The 23,772-nt window shown below is 35.7% G+C and overlaps 1 protein-coding gene across 2 annotated transcripts; it reads right to left on the minus strand.

Moving 5' to 3' along the window:
- Positions 1–927: 927 nt before the first annotated feature.
- Positions 928–22,850, minus strand: nt5c1aa (5'-nucleotidase, cytosolic IAa). 2 transcript variants are annotated; one of them, XM_051137407.1, is made up of 7 exons: positions 22,482–22,847; positions 19,139–19,183; positions 12,318–12,485; positions 11,555–11,684; positions 6,460–6,582; positions 5,109–5,293; positions 930–3,983 (listed from the first exon to the last, which is right to left on the minus strand). In XM_051137407.1, exons 1-7 carry the CDS (start codon positions 22,626–22,628, stop codon positions 3,627–3,629), a joined length of 1,155 nt encoding a protein of 384 aa, XP_050993364.1. In that variant the 5' UTR covers positions 22,629–22,847; the 3' UTR covers positions 930–3,626. The 2 variants fall into 2 exon arrangements, with proteins under 2 accessions (XP_050993365.1, XP_050993364.1); XM_051137408.1 differs by lacking the exon at positions 19,139–19,183 and having other exon boundaries at positions 928–3,983; positions 22,482–22,850.
- Positions 22,851–23,772: the final 922 nt, after the last annotated feature.

Below are 23,772 nucleotides of genomic sequence, written 5' to 3' on the forward strand. Positions count from 1 at the left end.
AGTCAGCCAGATGGCAGTAGTCCCTCCCCAGCACTTCTCCAAAGTAATAAAATGGAAACGATCTCTGATCAATCACTACACATGGGGTGGACAACGATGGCCTCATTACCACGATGGCGCCTCAGAGACACAGTTGCTTGATAGTCCTCTAGTTTATCTGCGCTTGCAGTTTGGCGAGGCTTTTGGGTAATTGGCACCAGCAGCAACGATCAACAGAGAGAGCATTCATTTCTTCTCTTTTTAGTTTCAAAACCTCACTGAATTTAACAAGTGCTTGGACACTGACAAATTTACTTCTGGTTTTAGACTCTCACACAGCAACCTCCAGCAAATCTTAGACGTCACATACATCAGGATGATGAGCAAGTTAATAAATGCCGTAAGTATATAAATGCTTCTTATTTATCAATGTTTTAAAAGATAGTACTAATTAATCTTGTTTTAGGCATTAGACCGTCTGCCATCATTGAGCATCTTATAAAGCTTTGCTGCCACCTATTGTGATGCTGAGGAGGTGCATGCCAAATATATTCTAAAAAATACAAAAATTGTATTTTATAAAACAGTTCATTCTTTATACTGAACAAGGAACAGCTGAAGGACTATTATGCAGTTAGTCTTTTGTCTGTACAGCATTTGCAGGAGAAATATGCTGACGGTGATAAGACTTTTTTGTGCCACGTTGCACATGGACACAAAAGTTCTGTGTCCTCATAAAATTCTGCATTCCTTGAAATTTTACCTTTTGTATAAAGGTAGATTTTAACATTAGTTCCTAAATGCAAAAACCAATATTCTTCATTCAGTCAGAACAGAACATCCTGTATAAGAGAACAATATGTTCTCCATGTCCAATTTGCAGTTATGATAGAGCACAATGTAAGCTGAAATGATATTTGCTTCTCTGGGTTAATGACTTTATTTATTCTGTATTGTACAGTTTAATGAATAGAAAGTTTATTCGGTATTGGAAATGTCTTTGACTACATCGTTGTATCCATGACATTAAAAGTTGTTAAGCAATTTTCTTAGAATCCGAAAATGGCTGTAAGATATTGTTTGACAGATCGTGACTACAAATAGAGTGAACAGTTATCATAATTTTAAAAGGTGACCCAATTTACCTGAATATACCTCAGATCACTTACATAGACCTCTTTTGAAATTGTATAGCATTATATATGTTTTGTCCTACATAATATTGACATTCTCAATCCATATTATCCATAACTGCACAGTGACAGATCTGTAAATGAGCAGACAGTTATGGAGGAGGCAACTAGACACATTTCGTGTAGATTTAACAATGAGAGGTGGATTAATTTAAAGAGGCAGACTAAATACTGACGTCAACACAATTTGTTCCAATAATGTTTATATAGGACAGATGCTGCAAAACATTACTTAACAGCACGGGAAGACAAGGCACAAGAAACGTGAATAAACCAGTAAATAAGAAGCAGGAAATTATTACTAAAGCACAAATGGACAGTTGCCAATTCTGGATTAAACCATAATGATGATCACTTTTATTTGTGTGCTAGTTGCCAAGCCAAGGATTATGTGTAAACAAGAAAGGATATTAACTACATTACAAATGTATCTGGCAGGTAATAAAGCCCAGTAGAAATAGTGCACAGTTTAACTTTTGTTTCTACAAATTAACTAGCAAGGGGATTTTCTTTCTTTGGATGACATCTGTAGACATATGTGACCACTTCTATTCCTTCACACTTTCTTTCACATACCTTAACTTTCCTTCCTATAAATAACATAATATAACCACCCATGTCAAATTTGTGTGTGTATATTTAAACACCACTATTCAAAAGTTCGGAGTTGATACAATATTTTAATGTTTTTGAAAGAAGTCTCTCATTATACTCAATCAAGGCTGCATTTATTTGATCAAAATACATTAAAACACTAATATTGCGAAATTTAAAGCTGAATTTTCAGCAGCTTTAGTCATTACTTAAGTCTTCAGTGTCACATGATCCTTCAGAGATCATTCTTATATAATGATTTGCTGCTCAAGAAACGATTCTTATTATAATCAATATTGAAAACAGTTGTGCTGCCTTAATTTTTTTTTTGGAAACTGTGATACTTATTTTTCAGGATTTTTAAATGTATTTACTGTCACTTTAGATTGATTTAATGCATCCTTGTTGAATAAAATTATTAATTTTCCTTCCAAAAAATATTATTAATCCCAAACTTTTAAATAATAATGTATATTGAATGCAGATAATAAAATCAAAAAAGTACAGTTATCACTGTAAAAATGAAATATATCATTCACTACTTTTGGCTTTCTATAGATTCTGAATATTTCATCTTCATATCATATGTAAAATATTATGGCTTCTCTTCAGTATTAAATATTACATTACAAACTAACACTCCATTCATTATATACGACCACATACATTAGATTACATAAAAGAATACTGTACTTTTGCTCACACAACACCATCTACAGTAATAAACAAGAACACCATCACAGTACATTGCTGAATTACACTAGTCAAAAGTTTTTGAACAGTTTTTTTTAAAAAAAAGTCTCTTCTGCTCACCAAGCCTGCATTTATTTGATCCAAGGTATGGCAAAAACAGTAAAATTTTGAAATATTTTTACTATTTAAAATAACTGTTTTCTATTTGAATATATTTTAAAATATAATTTATACCTGTGATCAAAACTACATTTTCTGCATCATTACGCCATCATTTTAATATGCTGATTTGCTGTTAAAGAAATATATATTATTATTATTATCAATATTTAAAACAGTCTGATGAATAGAAAGATCCAAGGATCAGAATTTATCTGAAATAAAAAGCTTTATATATATACCATTCAAAAGCATAGAGCTTATATATATATATATATATATATATATATATCAAATCAGAATATTAGAATTATTTCTGAAGGATCACGTGACTGGAGTAATAATGCTAAAAATACAGCTCTGAATTTACAGGAATAAATTAAAATTTAAAATATATTCAAATAGAAAACAGTTATTTTAAATAGTAAAAATATTTCAAAATGTTACTGTTTTTGCTGTACTTTGGATCAAAGAAATGCAGGCTTGGTGAGCAGAAGAGACTTCTTTGAAAAACATGAAAAATCTTACTGTTCAAAAACTTTTGACTGGTAGGTGTGGTTCAAAACACACACTGTGTAAACACCATTTCAGATTCACTCCTTTTCCTTTGTCACTTTACATATTCACTTTACATATAGGAATAGCAGCACACATTCCATTTTAACAGTAAGTTGATGTCATGTATATTTCGACAAACTATTGCTGAGAAACATATGCTTAGATGAAAATGACCATTCATTGCAGTGCTTCAGCAGCGGCATACTGGTCAAATTTTGATCATAATGCATAGTCATGTACAGAATTACTGATAGTGAGGCAGTGAAGAAGAACAACACTGGGTTGAATCTTTAGCTGGTTAAATGTTGTGTGTGTCCTTGCATAGGTCACAGAAAAAGGCCAAGAGAATACTGAGGTCCTGATCCAATGAGTGCACAACCGAGTTTACAAAATAAAGATGTCTGCAACTTGAACGTCGCTTCCAAAATAAGAACATAATGTGTCTTTTGTTTATTTTCCTGCATTGGTGCTTTTTTTATGAGGGTATTTCTGTGCAATCCCATAGGGCACATGGGCAGCAATGGCACCCATCTCTACAGCACCCTCCACGTGAAACATCTGGTCATCAAAGTAGATGTGGGGCCGGATTTTCTCCAGCATGGGGCCTTTTGGTGCCCCGGCCAGGAAAAGAGCCTCGTCTGTCTCTAGTCCCCAGGCACGGAGAGTCTTTAAGGCACGGATGCCTGAGCTGGCTGCACTGCGGGCTGTCACGAGGTAGGTGCGAATGGGACAGTCCAGACGGTGGCCTTTAGCGTAGAATTTCTTCTGAAGCTTCCCGAGCACTTCCAGGAAACCTTTCAGTGGCCCCTGTGAGGCAGACAGATATAAAGTATTCATCAAAACAGATTTGGAGAAATTTAGCATTACAGCACTTGTTCACCAATGGATCATGGAGTGAATGGGTGCCGTCAGAATGAGAGTTCAAACAGCTGATAAAAGCATCACAAGAACCCATAAGTAAACCACAACTCCAATCCAGCAATTAATATCTTGTGAAGTGAAAAGCTGCATGTTTTTAACTTCAGATGTTGTGTCTGGATAAAACATCATTGCTTTCTCCAGTGAAAATGTTGTTTCATCTGAATCAGTGGAGAAATATGCACAGATCAAGATTTGGACTCTCATTCTGACGGCACCTATTCATTGCAAAGGATCCATTGGTGAGCAAGTTATATAATGTTAAATTTCTACAAAGAAGAAACAAACTAAATACATGTTCAGCAAATTTTATTTTCGCGTTTTTTAAAGAATTCTCTTATGCTCACCAAGCCTGCATTTATTTGAACCAAAATACAGCGAAAGCAGCATATTGTGAAATATTTGTACTGTGATCAAAGCAAAATTTTTAGCATCATTACTCAGAAATCATTCTAATATGCTGATTTGCAGTTAAAGAAATATTTATTATAATAAATATTTAAAACAGCTGAATATATTTTTTTCAGTATTCTTTGATGAATAGAAAGATCCAAAGATCAGCATTTATCGAAATAAAAAGCTTTTGTATTATTATAATTAAGATGTCTATTTCAGATAAATGTTGTTCTTCTAAACTTTCTATTCATTTAAAAAACCTGAACAATTCTACTTAGCTGTTTTCAACATAATAATAATAATAAATGTTTTTGAGCAGCAAAACAGAATATTAGAATGATGTCTGAAGAATCATGTGACTTTAGTAATGATGCTGAAAATTCAGCTTTGAAATCACAGAAATAAATTACATTTCAAAATATATTAAAATACAAAAGAGTTATTTTAAAATATTTGTACTATTTTTCTGTACTTTGGATCAAATAAATGCAGGCTTGGAGAGCACAAGAGATTTCTTTAAAAAAAAACATTAAAAACTTTTGACTGGTAGTGTAACTATTCCTTTAAAATGCATTTAAAATATAAACAGCTCATATTGGTAACAATAAAAATGCATACATGATCTAGCAATCTGTTTTCATTTTCCCTCTCATGCTCGAAGAACTTGTCCAGGCCGTGGGCCTTAAAAATGCGCTCAGATTCATCAGAGAAAAGTACAGCGTCGCCATCGAATGCCACTCTCAGCTGGGTCTCGGACACCTCGATTTGTTTTTCTGGCATAAACATGGTGGCTGCTGCAATCCCTGTAAGAAAACACAAAGACAAAGATAAAGCTCACCAGCCTAAAGGAAAAAGCAGAGTGATGAATGACATTTAAAGAGTGTCCTTTAAAGACATTAGGACCCATTAACCCTGAGTAAAGCAAATAGGTCATTGGATTGTTAAGTCGATCTGGAGTTCAATGTGTTTCCCAACTTTGGTCAGATTTATTTAGCTTATTTTATATACACATTTATTTATACTACAGTAAGATGCAACATACAGTATGGGGCTCAAAGGATTTAAATTCCTTTGGTGTCACTTTGACCACTAAGTAATTTGGCACTTTTCATAATTCAAAATCATTGAGAGGTTACCTCTCAAATGCTATCTAAATATACCACAAGTCTAATGTCTGCAAAGCACACCTGTTCATGATTGTTAAACTGGTTTCTTGCTAAGTTCTCTTCATGTTATTTTTCAGAGCTGTGTTGTCATTACGACATATGTGACCCTGGACCACAAAACCAGTCTTAAGTCGCTGGGGTATATTTGTAGCAATAGCCAAAAATACATTGTATGGGTCAAAATTATTGATTTTTCTTTTATGAGAAAAATCATCAGGAAATTAAGTAAAGATCATGTTCCATGAAGATATTTAGTAAAATTCCTACTGTAAATATATTAAAACTTAATTTTTGATTACTAATATGCATTGATAAGAACTTCATTTGGACAATTTTAAAGGTGATTTTCTCAATATTTTGATTTTTTTGAGCCCTCAGATTCCATATACTCAAATAGCTGTATCTCGGCCAAATATTGTCCTATCCTAACAAACAAAACATCAATTGAAAGCTTATTTATTCAGCTTTCATGTGATGTATAAATCTCAATATTGAAAAATTGACCCTTATGACTGGTTTTGTGGTCCATCACATATCTGTACTTACACCAATTTTGCATCACATTCTATAACTTACACTCACCATTTGTGAATCCAATTTGATTAAAACCTTTTTACGCAACTATATTTTGTCAGAAGTCTTAGAAACATTGTCCTGATTAACATAACATCAGAGGTCTCTTGTAAGCACTGCTTGTTGTACAAAAATGTCACATTTTTCCTTTGATTTACTGAATGTAATTGTGCCACAAGATTAAGTACTAGGCAGCTGCATGTGTTATCTCATATTCACTGTGGCCTAACCTTCAGCGAGGGCTTCCTGAACCTTTTCAGCATCGGCAGACAAATACAAGTTTGTATGCCACGCTTTCAGGTACCCAATGGGGCTGCTACCTCCTGTCATGCAGAACCGCTCAATGAATAGATCTGGGGAACGAGAGAAGAATATTAAACAGCAATTAACATTTCATGAGCTCTGGATATTATTACATTTACATTTATTCATTTGGCAAACCTTTTTATCCAAAGCAACTTACATTGCATTCAAGGTATTGTTACACATTTAATTAGTTATTGTCATAGCCAGCATCCAGTCTAATGCTTTTTATTGCTGTTTTAATTTAGAACACACTCTACAAAAGCTGTCACTGAGGCAGAACCCTTTCAAAAGGTACACCTTTGTACTATATTTACCCATAAAGAGTACTTTAAAGGTACATATTAGTACCTTTTGAAAGGGTATGTACATGTGAACAAAAAAAGTGTGTATACTGAATTGATCAGTAAATAGTAAATGTGGCTGAGTTTATGGTTTATAGTGACATCTAGTGGCATGGATGCAATATAAAACAAAACGGAAAACAAATCCTTTTCAGTTCACCCAAAAATGATAATTCTGTCATTAATTAATCACCCTCATATTGTTCCAAACCTGTAAGACCTTCGCTCATCTTTAGAATACAAAGTAAAGTATTTTTGATGAAAGAAATTGTTAAATAAAGTCATTATTTTTGTATTCTTTGCACACAAAAAGTATTCTTGTAGGTTCATAAAATGAAGGTCGAACCACTGATGTCACATGGATTGTTTTAACGATGTCCTTACTACCTTTCTTGAACGTGGTAGTTGTGTTGCTGTCTATGCAGGGTCAGAAGCTCTCAGATTTCATCAAAAATATCTTAATTTGTGTTCTGAAGATGAACGAAGGTCTTACAGATTTGGAATGATATGAGGGTGAATAATTACTGTCAGAATTTTAATTATTGGGTGAACTATCCCTTAGAAGTATTAGCTTCTTAATCTGTAAAACCTTTTTCTATCACTTCCAGAACAACAATTTACATATAATTTACTCATGCCATTGTCATCCAAGATGTTCACGTTATTCTGTCTTCAGTCATAAAGAAATTAGGGTTTTTGAGAAAAACATTTCAGGATTTTTCTTCAATTGTGCCCCCGATTTTGAACTTCCAAAATGCAGTTTAAATGCAGCTTCAAAAGGCTCTAAATGATCCCAGCCGAGGAAGAAGGGTCTCATCTAGCGAAACGATCTGTCATTTTTTTTAAAAAATAAAAATTTGTATACTTTTTAAGCACAAAAGCTTGTGTAGCACAGGCTCTGGGATGCGTGTTCTTGAATGATTCGTTCAATTTGAACGGATCTTTAATGTGACTCGGGAAGAGTCGTCTCAGGGAGTGATTCATTCAGTCACGCATGCGCAACATCCTATTAGGTTCTGTACTGGAATTAGTTCACCTGTTTCGAGTCTTCGGGTTTTTCGAGTCGTTCGCTCATCTTATGTTGCTGTCATGCGATAAACGAACGACTCAAACCCGAAAACTTGTCAGATAAGAGGTGAGATGAGCTAATCATAGACTAAAGACCCAGGTAAACAATGAATTAATCTTTTCTGTTTCTTATAGCATTACAGTTTTGTCTTGTTTGTAGTGTGATCAACGTTTGTGTAAGCAGTAGCTGTGTTAGGGAAGTAACGTAACATTTTAATTATATTTTGCTAAAATGAACGAAATGACTCGAAAAGAGATTCGTTCATTTTGCTGAACGAGACTTAAAGGTCAGAGTCGGTAAAATGATCCGAACTTTCCATCACTACTACGAATCACATCTAAGTTCATCGTCTGTTCACTGGCTCAAAAAGTTAGAAAAATGGCAAAAAACTCCATCTTATTTTCTCCTACAACTTCAGAATTGTCCGACATCATTGTAGCTTTTTGTTTGTAAACAGCGTTTGACTTACTTGCACTTTCTTAGTCTTTGCGCGTTCCCTTTGTAAACACTGGGTCTGTAGTTCTGCGTGACCTTTTCGACGTGATTCAATAGTACGTAGTGTCCTGAACGCGCATCCCAGAACCTGTGCTACACGAGCTTTTGTGTTTAAAAAGTATACAAATTTTTATTTTTTGAAAAAAAATGACAGATCGTTTCGTTAGATCTTCTTCCTCAGCTGGGATCATTTAAAGCCCTTTAAAGCTGCATTTAAACTGCATTTTGGAAGTTCAAAATCGGGGCACCAATGAAGTCCATTATATGAAGAAAAATCCTGAAATGCTTTCCTCAAAAATCATAATTTCTTTACGACTGAAGACAGAAAGACATGAACATCTTGGATGACAAGGGGGTGAGTAAATTATTTGTAAATTGTTGTTCTGGAAGTGGAGTTCTCCTTTAATGAGGGGAAATGCTGTTAGAAAAGAAAAGAGTTAGTTAAACAGTTAGTTAGTTAAACAGTGTTTAAATTGTCACAGTTTTCAATTAGAAGATTTCACTTTCGACACCTCACTTATGAACTGTTTAACAGATGGAAAGCCTACACTGGTGGGAAATGTTGGGGTAATGTGCTCCTTTTAGCCTCTGACACATTAGTGCGTGGGTGCCAGCTCAGTAAGGCATCAGCAGTAGGTTTAATTTACATGACATGTAAAGCCAAGTTTGCACTGGAGTAAAGTAAAGGATAAGGTACAGCCAGCTAATCATTATCATAAAATGAACCCCCATCCAAATCACGACACAGAGTGGTGGGGTCTTGTATCGTCCTAATGGGGTATATTTTAGGATGATGATCACTTTGGGTAGATTATCACACTTTCTAAAGCTACTTAGCAAATAAATGAATAAATGATCATTAAATATTGATTTATTTTATCTTTAAAAAAAAGAAACTGCTGAGTGCACCAAGTAGGAGGGTGAATGACAGGAACAGTGTCAAATATACAGTTTAGCCTCGTTATACAAAAATGTGTGACCTGTGACCACAGGATGCTGTGACTGACCAATCAGAATTGAGTATTCCCGAGAGCCGTTAAATAATGAGATAAAAAATTAGATAAACGAGATAAAAAGGCTCAAAAGAAAAGAAATGCATTAAGTTCAATGGTATGTGATTGGCTGATGATGCTACAATACTTGAGACGTCAAAGAAATCAGAAAAACCATTCCATATAATGTCAGATTATTTATTGCTATTGCTAAATAATTCTACTATGTTTGAATATGAGTATTAGGAATGTGTATTAGGGCTGGGTAAAAAAAAATTACTGATTTCACAGTTTAAATAGATTCTCATTTTTATGAAATGATATCTATTCTTAAAGGGATAGTTCACTTAAAAATGAAAATTCTGCCATTAATTACTTATCCTCATGTCGTTCCAAACCCGTAAGACCTTTGTTCATCTTCAGAAGACAAATTAAGATATTTTTGATGAAATCCGACAGCTTTCTGACCCTGCATAGACAGCAACGCAACTGACACTTTCAAGGTCCAGAAAGGTACCAAGAACATCGACACAATCACCTATGTGACAAGTTATGAGAATACTTTTTTTATGTATAAAAAAACTAAAATAACTTTATTCAACAATTCTTCTCCCCTGAGTTACAGAGCTTCTGCCATTATCAAGAGTACCAATAAACCATCGTTGCATTGAACGGAACATTGTAGCACACCTTCCATCCAATAAATAGTCTCATGTAATCGCTCAATCAGTGTTTCAGAAGCGGAAAGATGTCAATATACCCTATGTAGTACCAACTACATATGTAATGTAATGTAGTACCAATTGACTCTCATGCATATTCTACAGCATTAGTTGGAAGTTTTTTCTCTTGAGAAAATTTGCCATGTACTGTAACTGATACATATTCAAAATAATCTATATCGAATTAAATCGATTTGAATCTAAATCGCAAGCATGTGAATCAAATCAAATAGTGAAATTTGTGTCATTACCCAGCCCTAATGTGTATGCATTTATAAGCTAACAGGGTTAATGTTCCCCAGTGAGATTAGGACAGAAATATGAGAGACATTTTCAACACTCTTGACATTTTAGATCAAATAATCTTTCATGTAATCTGATTGGATCTTGTTTCAAAGCCCCCCCAAAATTGGAAAAATAATTATTGGGCTTTAGATTAGATAAAATAGGTCTATTCTTATTTGTTGTATTCTTTGTGTAATTTTTGCTTTCTTTCTTACAGCGATGGGCTTTGGAACTATTGCAGCATTAGACCCACATTTATTATCCAACAAACATCTAACATTTTTCATGGTTCGGGACACGAAGTTCTGACTTCAAATGGTTTTTGAAACGTCAGTTCATATCCGCATATTTGTTGTTTTGTCCAAAGACAGGCCAAAGGATGGAGAGATGTTTGTTTTTTCTTCAGTGAGCCACCGGAATGATCAAAACCAGTCCAGCTGGGGCGCTGCAGGGAACTGAGCAGGAAGTGGCTGGTTTGTGATACAAAGGTTAGAGGTGTCACATGCATCTCTGTGGGAAGATATGATTGGCCAGCTGGAGATTTATCTTCTAAGAAAACATTTGCATTTACAGTTTTGTGTCCTCAGAATCAAGTTGTTAGTTTCCATCCGATGCCTTTGACTTATTGACTATTAATCATGCATAGCAGTATTTTACTGTTTTGTGGTTTATGATTCCATGCTGATCTGCCTTTTAGCCTTTTTTCTGCCTACCAAAACGCATGTAAGTTTCTAATATGAATAATAATTTTATTTCTTTTCAGTTTTTGCAATAAATAAAGGAGTAGTTTATCCCTAAATAAAAATTCTGTCATCATTTACTCACCTTAATGACTTTCTTTCTTTTGTAAAACAATCTGTGAAGATTGTTGGTTAATGATTGTTGACGACATTTTTCAAAAGATTTTTATGTTCCACAGAAGAAAGAAAAGTCATACAGGTTTGGAATGACAGTTTTTATTTTTGGGTGAACTGTTCCTTTAATAATTATCATTCATTGTCAACTTTGATTACCCAAGGGGCAGCACTGTGTTTACAAGAATGGACCTTTCTGATCATGTACATGTTTATGGAAAGTATGAATCCAGGTTATTGGAGGGTCAGCAATATACTTACTGTGGTAGTTGATGGTGTTGATGAGTCTGACGCCTACATGAGCATGGTTATAGGTTACCAGCACAATATCAAAAAGCTCCTCGCTGTCTGGATAGAGCTCCCGTAACCGGCTGTTTACGGTCTCCAGTGCCTGAGAAAGCAAGCAAAATAAGGAGTATAACCAAATATTGTAATCAGTAGATTGTGGGATGAGTAGTGACAATATTACAGTCAATACGGTTAAAGGGATAGTTCACCCCAACATTTTGTCATTAATTACTCATCCTCATGTGGTTCCCGTAAGACCTTCATTCATCTTCGGAACACAAATTAAGATATTTTTTTATGAAATCCGAGAGCTTTCTGACCCTGCATAGACAGGAAAGCAACTACGCATTTGTGTTTGGTACTCTCGTAAATGCACGGCTGAGACTGACACAGAAGAGAAGAAATTGTCTTTGTGCGCAAAAAGTATTCTCGTAGCTTCATAACATTATGGTTGAACTACCAATGTCACATAGGCTGTTTCACCAATGTCCTTACTACCATGGGTCTTGAATGTGTCAGCAGTGTTGTTGTCTATGCAAGATCAGAAAGCTCTCAGATTTTATCTTAATTTGTGTTCTGATGTCTGAAGGTCTTACATGTTTGGAACGACATGAGGGTGAGTAATTAATGACAGAATTCTAATTTTTGGGTGAACTGTACCTTTAAGGCAATGTCCTAGTTTTTGCTGATAAGGCATTATATTTTTTGGTCATCAGATATCATTGTGCATTATTACCTTAACAAATGCGAATGCTGGGCCAGGAGCAAAGGGCTCATTTTCGTGCTCCACCTGATACCTGAGGTACTCCTCAATTCCTTTCTGCTCAAACACCTTCTGCTCTTTCTCTGTGCGGAACAAAACACGCGACGACACAGCAATGGTGACTGCATTCTCTGGTTTGGGCTGAATAGAGATAATAAAAGAGCTATGAGACATTCATCAAAAATTTTGAGTATGTAACACATAAGTACAGGACACCTGGTTCTTCTGTTTGTTTAAAGCAAGTGCTGTAATTTCAGAAAAGTGGTCTATATGACTTGTGCACTGTCACAAATCTTCTGAAGTCAAATCATTTGCGTTGATTCTTTTAAAAGAATTTTTCACTAATAATCTTCATCTCCACTATGGCTCTTAATTTCCATTTATTTGATTTGAATATGGGCATACTAATGCTGCCTTCACGTCATGTCGTGGCGGTCACGCGGTACATCTGTCACTGGTCCAAGTCGTAACTCTCAGAACATTCCGAGTTTACAAGTTGTAATTACGAGTTCAGGAGCACGTGAGGGCTTTGGCGTTGATAGTGTTGTTATAGAAACTCATAATTCAGATAGAGTAGAATGTCACGTGTTTTCATCTCGGAATTACGAGATGGCGTGAATGCAGCCTTAAATCTAACATATTGAAACTAGATATATTAATATGATTATCTTTGTATTGTGTACTCTTAGTAATTTTAGTAATGTGCTTTTGTAATTTTTTATAATCTCTAATATTTTCATTTTTTAAATAATTCTATTTAGCATTCATTTATATTTATTTCAGTTTTAGTCATTTTGCACTGCAACTTAAACTTATTTTATTTCACTTAAAGACAACATTTCTAATTTTCATTAAAAAAAAATTTTAAGTTTATGTTTTTCCTCTATCTATTTATCTATCTATTTGAGCTTTATTTCAGTTAACAAAGCAAAAAAAGATTTTCAATAGTTTTACTTTTGAAAAAACAATAACAACACTGTTCAATATAATAACCAGTGACATTTGAGATCATTGACTTCAAACCTGGCAAGACATGTTAAAATCAGTAGTTCACCTAAAAATGAAATTCATCATCGTTCATGTCATTTTTGTGTGAACTATTGATTTCAACATGTCTTTCAACATTTTAACATATCCCTAATACACCACATTTTAATATACATAAACTCACATGAAGGGATAAATTATTGAATAACAATGCCACTAAGGTATCACATGACTTCAGATGACTTAAAATATAGCTCAAGTCACATTGACCACTACACTCTTAAAAATAAAAGTGCTTCACAATGCCATAGAAGAAACTTTTTTGGTTTAAACGGTTCCATAAAGAACCTTTAACATCTGAAGAAAAGGTTCTTTGTGGCGAAAAAAAGGTTCTTCAGATTATGAAAAGGGAATAAGAGATGGTTCTTTGAAGAACCTTTGACTGAATGGTTCTTTGTGGAATCAAAAAATGGTTCTTCTGTGACATCGCTGTGAAACATCTTTTAAAGCACCTTTATTTTTAAGAGTGTAGTTACAAAAAGTGGTCATTTTTTTATTTTTGGGTGAGCTATCCCTTTAAAAAGAACCAGCAACAAATGTATTCTGTAGAGTGCATAAAGCAGCTGAAAGAACAGTATGAAATGCAGTAGTCATCTCTCCACAGCAAGCAATCATGCGTCATTACAGATTATCTCTTTAGGTGAGAAGGCACGGATAGTGTGATTAATGAAGAGCACATTAGGATCTCCGGTTTCAAAGTAGATCAGACAGGACCGGATAATTTTAGATTATCATGATCATCACAATAGCTCTGTTCCCCAGTTTTATTATTCAATCAATATTTCATATGCAGCCACACAGACCACTGAAAGTGATCCAGTGATCAAACTAAAATGAATTTCCAAGTAATGTTTTCAACCTGTGTTATATAATTTAGTGGAAACTGCTGGTGCTGCATCAGGTGGCATGTAGTCAGTAATGTGATTCCCAGCAGCAGAGCATAAAACATGTACAGTGCTGATGTATAGTCACATGGCCACACGTCAGCCGACTACTGGCTGCTCAGTATGTCACAGGAAACCACCAGGAAGAGCAAGGCTAGTTAATTTTGGAAAGGGGCTACCGCATGACGCACCCAGACCGCTGTTCATGCTGTTCAACACGCCCTCAACCGAACGACAACCCTCCAACCCAAGACATGTACTGCCTGGGGGGTTATGGGAAAAGGACAAGCCTGTGTAAATTGATCTGTGACGAGTTAAAAGTCTCTTTCCCCAAAGAACCGAGACCGATTTGCCATTCCAGATGAGCCGTGTCATGTCTCTCGCTCATGCTGGGAAATCCTGAGAGGTTTGAGCAGGACTGGGAAATGTTTTAATGATAGGGTATTTCAGGTGGTTGTGGAAATGACAGTAGATAAGTGGCCGCTACATTACAGAGGGAATGGGCTGCTGGGGCAGCAGGATGAGATTTGAACTATTCAGCACATTGTTAGAGGGAACATTTACTCTAAAAGCCCTTTACAGCTCAGGAAAAGTGAACATTGACCTGCTGTTTAAAATCTGTCCTAATTGTTTGAATTGCAACTGCCCACTTACCAGCTATATGAGATATTTAACCTATAGACATTAGAGTTTTCTGAACCAGACTGAAACATGAGAATAAAAGACGGGAGTTCATGTTTAGGGGGGAAATTGTAAAAATGCAAACAATCAGAGTGTTTTAGGAAAACTTTAAAAAGTCCTATATATGTCCTATACAGTGTTGGGAAAGTTACTTTGGAAATGTAAGGGATTATAGATTACCCTATTTAAAATGTAATAAGTAGTGTAGCTATTTCAAATAATTTATTAAAGTAATATAACTGATTACACTTGATTACTTTTTGATTATTCTTCTATACGTTTTCAACATTTTTCAGGGTTAACCTTACAAACACTGATTACTGTCAGACTGTCAAAATCCTTCATCACTAGAGTTAAGATTATAATAATTTAATTTTAAAGCACAGGAAACACTGGCATCCAACAATGCCTTGGACAAAAAAACATTTAATCTTGTAAACTAAAGCATATACACTACCAGTCAAAAGCTTTTTATCAGTAAGATTTTTAATGATTTTTAAAGGAGTCTCTTCTGCTTACCAAGCCTGCATTTATTTGATCCAAAGTACAGCAAAAAGAATAGTTTTGAAATAATGGTACTATTTAAGGTAACTGTTTTCTATTTGAATATATTTTAAAATGTAATTTATTCCTGTGATCAAAGCTACATTTTTAAGCATCATTACTCCAGTCTTCAGTGTCACATCATCTTTCAGAAATCATTGTAATATGATGATTTGCTGTTCAAAAAACATTTTTTATAGAGATCCAAAAATCAGCATTTATCTGAAATAAAATATATAGAAATTAATACTGTTTAGAAAGGATGCTTTAAACTGATTAAAAGTGATGATAAAGACATTTATACTGTAATGTTACGAAATATTTATATTTCAGATAAATTCTGTTCTTCTGAACTTTTTATTCATCAAAGAAACCTGAAAAATTCTACTATGCTGTTTTCAACATAATAATAATAAATGTTTTTGAGCAGCAAATCAGAATATTAGAATGATTTCTGAAGGATTATGTGACTGGAGTAATGATGCTAAAAATTCAGCTTTGAAAACACAGGAATAAATTATATATTCAAATATATTCAAATAGAAAACAGTTATTTTAAATAGTAAGAATATTTTGCTGTACTCTGGATCAAATTAATGCAGGCTTGGTGAGCAGAAGAGACATTAAAAATCTTACTGTTCAAAAACTTTTGACTGGTAGTGTACATAAGCTCAAATAGGAAATTCAACAGTTATGGAATAAGCATGTGTCATATACTGTCCTAAACTCCTGAAACATTGGTGTCTCATATTTTAGAGTAGTTAATGCAATTTTGGAAAGAAATCAATCAAATCTGTATGTATCTGTGTGAAAATATTCAGATGTAACCCCCCTTTGTAATTGTTAACATTTTCAAAAGTAACTGTAATTTAATTACACATTTGTGACCCTGGACCACAAAACCAGTCATAAGGGTCAATTTTTTAAAATTGAGATTTATACATTATCTGAAAGTCAAAGAAGCTTTCCATTGATGTATGGTTTGTTAGGATAGGACAATATTCAGCTGAGATACAACTATTTGAAAATCTGGAATCTGAGGGTGCAAAACAATATAAATACTGCCTTGTCTCGTTGTCCAAATTAACTTCTTAGCAATGCATATTACTAATCAAAAATTAAGTTTTGATATATTTACAGTAGAAAATTCACAAAATATCTTCATGGACCATGATCTTTACTTACTATCTTAAGGATTTTTGGCATAAAAGAAAATCAGTTTGACCCATACAATGTATTTTTGGCTATTGCTACAAATATACCCGTGCTACTCAGGACTGGTTTTGTGGCCCAGGGTCACAGTAACTCAATAACTGTAACAGCTTACAGCTACAATTATTATTTTTTTATTATTAAATTACCTGATTCTGTTACATCTAACTTACTCCCTAACACTGTCTATAGACCAGTGGTTCTCAAGCCACTAGGGGCTACTAGGTCAAACAAAAAACTGATTACATGACAGATTTTTAAAAGTGTGGCCACTAGCCAAAATCTTAGTGTATGAGGTAACTTTAAAATTGTGATTTCTTATTTAATTGCAACTCCTAGTTTCTATAAACAAAAATAGCAGCTTTGTCATTATAGGCCCTCTAGGGCCTTGTTTTTTACAAGTGGGGCCACAGAGTCCAAAAGGTTGAGAACCATTACCATATGGTCTGTGGTCTATTTTAGTGAAAAATAATATATTCAGTATTATTTTTCCTGCTCTACTTCTAAGTCACTAATTTAGTTTGTAAATTAATGAAATTCATGTTAATTTTTCAAACTGCATAAGTAATATAATTTATATAATTATTATACTGTATATTTGTGTGTGTGTTTGTGTGTCTGGGTGTAATAAAAATTTATTAAAAATAATTTTCACTTCACTCTGAGTCTTAGATCTTTGGAAACCACTGTGTGTGATATTGTGGTTATGCTACTTATTCTACTTTTTCATTCTGCCATTTACTGTCTTTCATGTGTGGTCAATCACACCCACTAAACATTGGACGTCGGATAGACGTGCAGATCATGTCTATATTGGGTCCGTCGGTCAGGGTCACGTCACTACGACGTCACATTGCGCAGTGGGCAGGAAATCACAATTGTTAATGCATTCAGCAAAAAATGCATTGCACAGGCACATCAAAACTTAAAGGGGTCCTATTATGCTCTTTTACAAAGTCTACAAGATTTTTACAAAGATTTTGTTTTGGGGGTGTACTAGAACATGCTTTCATGCTTGTTTGAAAAACGCATTATTTTTAACATAATTTACATTATTACAATACATTTTTCCCAGACTGGCACATAAGGCTTGATTAGTTTCAGGTTTAATGATGGCCCACCTTCCGAAAAATGAAATGTGTTGTGATTGGTTAGCTGTCCCACTGCATTGCGATTGGCGAACAGCTTAGACGGTATTTTTAAATATAGATATTTTTCTTACAAAAACACAACGATTCGCTACAGGAGGCCTTTATTAACCCCCCGGAGCCGTATGAACCGTCTATGCCATTCTAAAGCTTGGGAGTAGCAGGATAAATTTTAATACAACTTCGATTGCATTCGTCTGAAAGAAAGAAGTCATATACACCTATGGAGGGTGAGTAAATAATACGCTACAGTAGCGTTGGGTCCTATCCTCAGCCTGCGAGATCGCCAATACATGATATTATGGTGCTAATGTATTTAATTATTTACATACTTAGTTTCATTGCACAAAACCAGCTCCAGCATAAGGTTAAAAGCAGCCTAACATTTTCAAAGAACATCATTACTGATTAGCCTAGCCTATTTTAGTGCAAGTTTATGCATTTTAAAAAACACTCACATTATTAGGTGAAGCTGTCTACACTGTATGATGAATAAATGTCTTACCACACGTCTGCGGCACGTTACAGCTCCGACGCAGCAACCGGAGTAGATCGCGGCTTCAGCATGTGTTTCAACCCCTGTACTGGACACGTCTGTGGCGTGTTACAGCTCTGAAGCGGCCACTCTAGTCAATGCTTGTGTTTATACCCACTGTGCTGCGTTTCGTTGAAGTGGTTCTCCACGCTGCATCACTAAAGTTTGGCTAATCCCCCACCTCGTCCCTACCCTTAGAATTTCCGTAGGCAGGATTTAATTTGGTGATATTCTAATGGACCACATTGTGACATCATTGCATACAGAAAACAAACGTTGTAGTCCAAAGGAGCCGTTCGTTGTAGTTCTGGAAAAGGGATTTTTTAAAAAATGAAATATCTCCTTTTGGTGTGGACTTTGAGATTTGTAACTTTGTAGATCTTTTTTATGCCCAAACATACACACTACACACTGACTAAAGTTCAAAAAGTGAAAAAGCATAATAGCACCCCTTTAAAGGCATGTATCTCTTGCCTTCAGTTAAACACCACTGGCAGACACACTAATATATCTACTGGAAGACAGAAATGGATTTCGAAATGAATTTTCTTTGCACCCAGTGACTTAACACTGTCAAAGTACTAAAAGCACCATCAAACTGAGCTCTTAAAATGCATTAACGTATTAGTTTGTGCAGGTCCATATTGTGGGTCAAAAGGTCATGCGTTTAGTAGAGCAAAGCAGCACAGATTGTTAATGAGACGGCAGAGATGAAAATCTGCATGACCCTTTGAAAATACTTACAAAGAAAATGCCTCCCTCCACCTTCCTGGCCCGTCTCAGAGGTCCCTTTATAAAATAACATTTCATATCAACCTTCACGTCACAGGTATACATATTTGCCTGTTATGTAATGCATATTACAGTACACATAAGCTCTGGTTTGGAGAGATTACCATGATTGGAAATGAATAGGAAAACACAAATGGGGCAGAAAATGAATACAACAGATGAAAGTTTTTGAGAAAAGAACCACCAAACCTTGCTGTTATGACACTGTATTTCACTAAGACTCATGGGTAAGTGATATTGTAGCATTTAGGAGAGGCTGTTCCTATAGAGGTGTTGAGCTCTCCTGTGGAGAGGTGTTATATAAACCATGTGCTTGAAAAAGCTCCCCAAATGCTTGCTCAGTAGTATGCAATGTTATTCATGGTTCAAACTCTTGATATAGAGACACTTTAATTAAACTGTCACAGATACAGTTACACACACCACAGGGGGTCAAGATTGAGTGTTAGTAACAGCTTGTCTCAGGAAACAATCTCCCGGTAAATAAACTGAGTAAACTCTGTTTTCTTTCCCTCTGACCAAGCGGAAACTGAAGCTCCAGCTCTGCTTTTTTACACTGCGGATATTCCTTAAAAATATGAAGTGGGCATAGAAAAGCACAATCCTTCTTCAAAAATGTTGTTTTGTTGTGTTAAGTCTCATTAAAAATAAGAGCAATTGTCCATTTTTATTTGGAAACTGGGACCAGTTGATAGAAAACCTTATTTCATAAATCATTTCTGGCTATTATTCTGAAGAACTATGCAGATACTTTGCAATTGTGCTTTGGGTCAATGCTATATTGAAAGGTTAAGTATTTTCCCAGTGGATGTTTATTAGCTAACAAGTTATGGAGCTTTAATGTGGAGATAACAAGTGGACAATTTTTCTAAAATATGACAAATTAATTCGAATGAATTTGATTTTTTTTTACATAGCAGTGTAAAAGTCTTTGTAATCACTTTTTTGATCAAATGAATGCATTCTTTCTGAATAAAAAAGGATGAATTTCTTTCAGAAAGGAAACATCTTACTAAGTCAACATTTGTAAATAGAAAGGCTAGTTGTAAACTTATAAAACATTTATTATTTCAAAGATAAATCTAAATATTTACATGTATGGTAACACTTTAGATTAGGGAACACATATTCATATTTAACTATGTTCTTTGCCCCCAGTAAACACCTAATTTGCTGTTTCTTAATAGTTAGTAAGGTGTTTGCTAAGTTAATGTTGCTGCCTTATGTTAAACTGCTTTAAATGACTTTTTTCACATCACTCTATACTCCATACACCATTATGACAAAGAAAAAACAGAATTGTCACAACTTCATACATTTATGTACATTGCATAAGTATTCATACCCTTAACTCATTTATTTTTCCAGCCTCAAACCTTTTTGGGCATGATGCAACAAACTTTGCACATCAACATTTGGCAATTATCATTTGGCATTATTCATTAAGGCTATCTCTATATTTTGCTGTGTTTGAGCTATCCTTTTACTCTGACAAGTCCCTCAGTCCTGCCGCTGAAAAACAGCCCCACAGCATGAAGCTACTACCAGCACACTTTATTTTTGGGATGGTACTCTGCAGGTGATGAGCAGTGCCTGGTTTCCTCCATACATGATGCTTGGAATTGAGGTTCATCAGACCAGGCAATCTTGTTTCTCACAGTCTGAGGGTCCTTCAGATGCTTTTTTGCATTTGTCTTTGCAGTATGTTTTCATTTGTCTTCACTAAGGAGAGGATTGAGTCCTGCCACACTGTCATAAAGCCAGATCGGTGGATTTTGCAGTGATGTTTTTCCTTCTGTAGGATTCTCCTATCTACACATGTGATCATGGAGCTCCACCATCAGGATCTTGGTCACCAGTCTAACCAAAACCCTTCTCCATCAATTGCTCAGTTTGGCCAGGAGGCCAGCTCTAGGAGGAGTCCTGGTTGTTTCGAACTTTTTTTGACCTCACAGCTTGGTTTTTGCTCTAATATGCTTTTTCAGCTGTTTTAGACCTTTAAATAAGATGTGTATGCCTTTTCAAATCATAGTCATTCATCTGAATTTGCCACAGAACTCAGTGCTCAATTCCAACTGTTCCAGATTAGGGTATGAATACTTATGCAATGGAATAATTTAAGGGTTTGATTTTTAGTAAATTTGCAAAGAGGTTAAAGCCTGTAACCACTATGGTGTATGGAGTGATTGGTATTGAAAAAACAATTTAAGGCAGCAACATAACAAAATGTGAAAAAAATGCAGGGGTATGAATACTTTCGCAAGGCACTGTATGTGTGCATATTAAAATTTATATGTAGCTGTCTAACGACAGGTTCCCATCATGACAAGTTACACTATACTGTATATGCAGTAAATGAACTGTAACGTCGTCTTTAGTCAATAATGCTGGAAATATTTAACAGTTTTATAATTTCCGTCACTTGGTTAATGTGGGTTCATACTGCGCAGGTCAAACAGGCAAACTTTGAGGTGGTGACTTTCCATACCCACTGCAGGTAAACTACTAGACAATGCTGGAAACAGGAACCATTAATAATATCTGGGTTAGTCTGGAGCAATCAGTACAAGTGTTGGAAACAGGAGAATACAAGAGGATAACAAAGAGGAGAACGGCATTGCAGGTTATTAATAGATCTGGAAAAGGCCAGTGACGCTTAGTGTAAGTATAGAGCTAAAGGCTATGGTGAAGAAGGGAATTATCCACATGGTGTTGACCAGCTGCCTGTTGCACACTATGAGCTGTTTTTATGTCTGGTAAAGTAACTGTGCCATCCAAAGTGTATGTAATAACACATTCAAAGTTCTCAATGTCACTAATTTAATGAACACAACATATGACAGATGGCATTTCGATATATCTTTACGGTGGTGTTAGCACACTCTAAATAAGCAGTGAATGAGCTGCACCTGCTGTACCTCCAATGGCATTATCTCCTTACATTTGTACCGTTACCTAATAGTGCAATCACCCCCTCCTTTCCCATGAAACCTGTTCTGTTTCTGTTTTACAAACACTGACACCACAACCAGGCATCACAACATAAAAGGCTATGCTCCTTTTTATGTTTTGGTAACGTAATTATGCTGTTCTGACAAGCTACAGCTCACTAGTGACTGGAAAAAAGTCTGACTTAAAAGTGGGTGCTGAAACACGTGCACTACTGTATGTAAACACTTCAAGCCTGCAAAAGTGTGACCTCACCAGAAAAAGGACAGAAGCGATAGGACAAATCACGTCACAATGAATGTTAGAGTTGTCTATGCACAAACTGAATGTGAAATGGGCCACTTACTGATTTGGGCTTCTTTGCAGAACCCACATTGTCATGGATATCCTTGCTGTCATCCCAGGATGCTTTGCTATCGCCGTTTGAGGCTGACGGGCAGGTGTTGGGCATGGGGTCTTGCCCCTTCATGACCTGAACAGGGTCAAGACTCATTCTCCCCCACTCTTCTCATTAACGGCACACTTATCCAGGGCTGTATCACACCGTGCTGTTCTCTTTGTTCACATGCACAACCTCTCTTCCACACAGCTTTAGGTAGAACAGTATCCAATGCTATACTCTTGATTCAGTGTCTAATGATAGTGCTGGCTTTGGTTCTGTGCGGCTATATCCTCTCTGCTCTGACGTTCTGCCTGCAATCTGCTGCTGTGACGCGGTATGTGTTGATATCTGGCCCCCTCTCCCTCTCTCCCTCCCTCCCCACTCATCCCGCACTCATGTACATGCCGCCCTCCTCCCTTACCCTCCATTCCCTCTAATCTATCTGCATGTGCTCTCTCTCCCTCTCTCAAAATATAATATTCTGATTGGGTCAGCATCTTCTTGCCAATGAATAATGGGCTTCCCTGACAGCTGTTACTAGACCATTCCCACAGACACATACACAGAAGATAGTTAGATAGATACACTAGCACAAATGTGACTGCTCTCTTCTTTCTCCTTGCAGCCCCCTTAATGCCATTGTAATGGGGTAAACAGCCCATAACCCAATAATCAGTTGCTAGGCAGCACTTCGACCCCATGTACAACCTTGCCAGGGATTGGCTGTTTAGTTGGAGCCCTGACAACAGCCCTGGGGCCCGGAGTGACAAACTGTCCCCACTGTCCAGTAGTAGGCTGCCCTCTTGTGGGTGAAGAAGGAACTTCATTCTCAAGAATTCCACAATTGGCAGGGTTGCCAGGTCTGCGTAACAAAACTAGCACAGTGGAAAATCGAAAAGACCAAAGGTAAACCAATGACCCTATCCCGAATATCAAAACTCAAAATATACAGATCCTATACCTAAAATACTTTTTACAGTTGCTGTAAAATTATGTTTTTTGAGGAAAACATTTCAGGATTTTTCTCCATATATTGGACTGATATGGTGCCCTGATTTTGAACTTCCAAAATGCAGTTTAAATGTGGCTTCAAACAATCCCAAATGCGGTTGTAAACGATCCCTGCCAAGAAAGAAGGGTCTTATCTAGTGAAACGATCTGTTATTTTAATAAAAGTGATACAATTTATATACTTTTTAATGTCAAATGCTCGTCTTGTCTTACTCTGCCTGGACTGCTTTTGTTCCGGTTCATG

The sequence above is a fragment of the Labeo rohita genome, chromosome 19, assembly GCF_022985175.1.
Source record: "Labeo rohita strain BAU-BD-2019 chromosome 19, IGBB_LRoh.1.0, whole genome shotgun sequence".
In the NCBI taxonomy this organism is placed as follows: domain Eukaryota; kingdom Metazoa; phylum Chordata; class Actinopteri; order Cypriniformes; family Cyprinidae; genus Labeo; species Labeo rohita.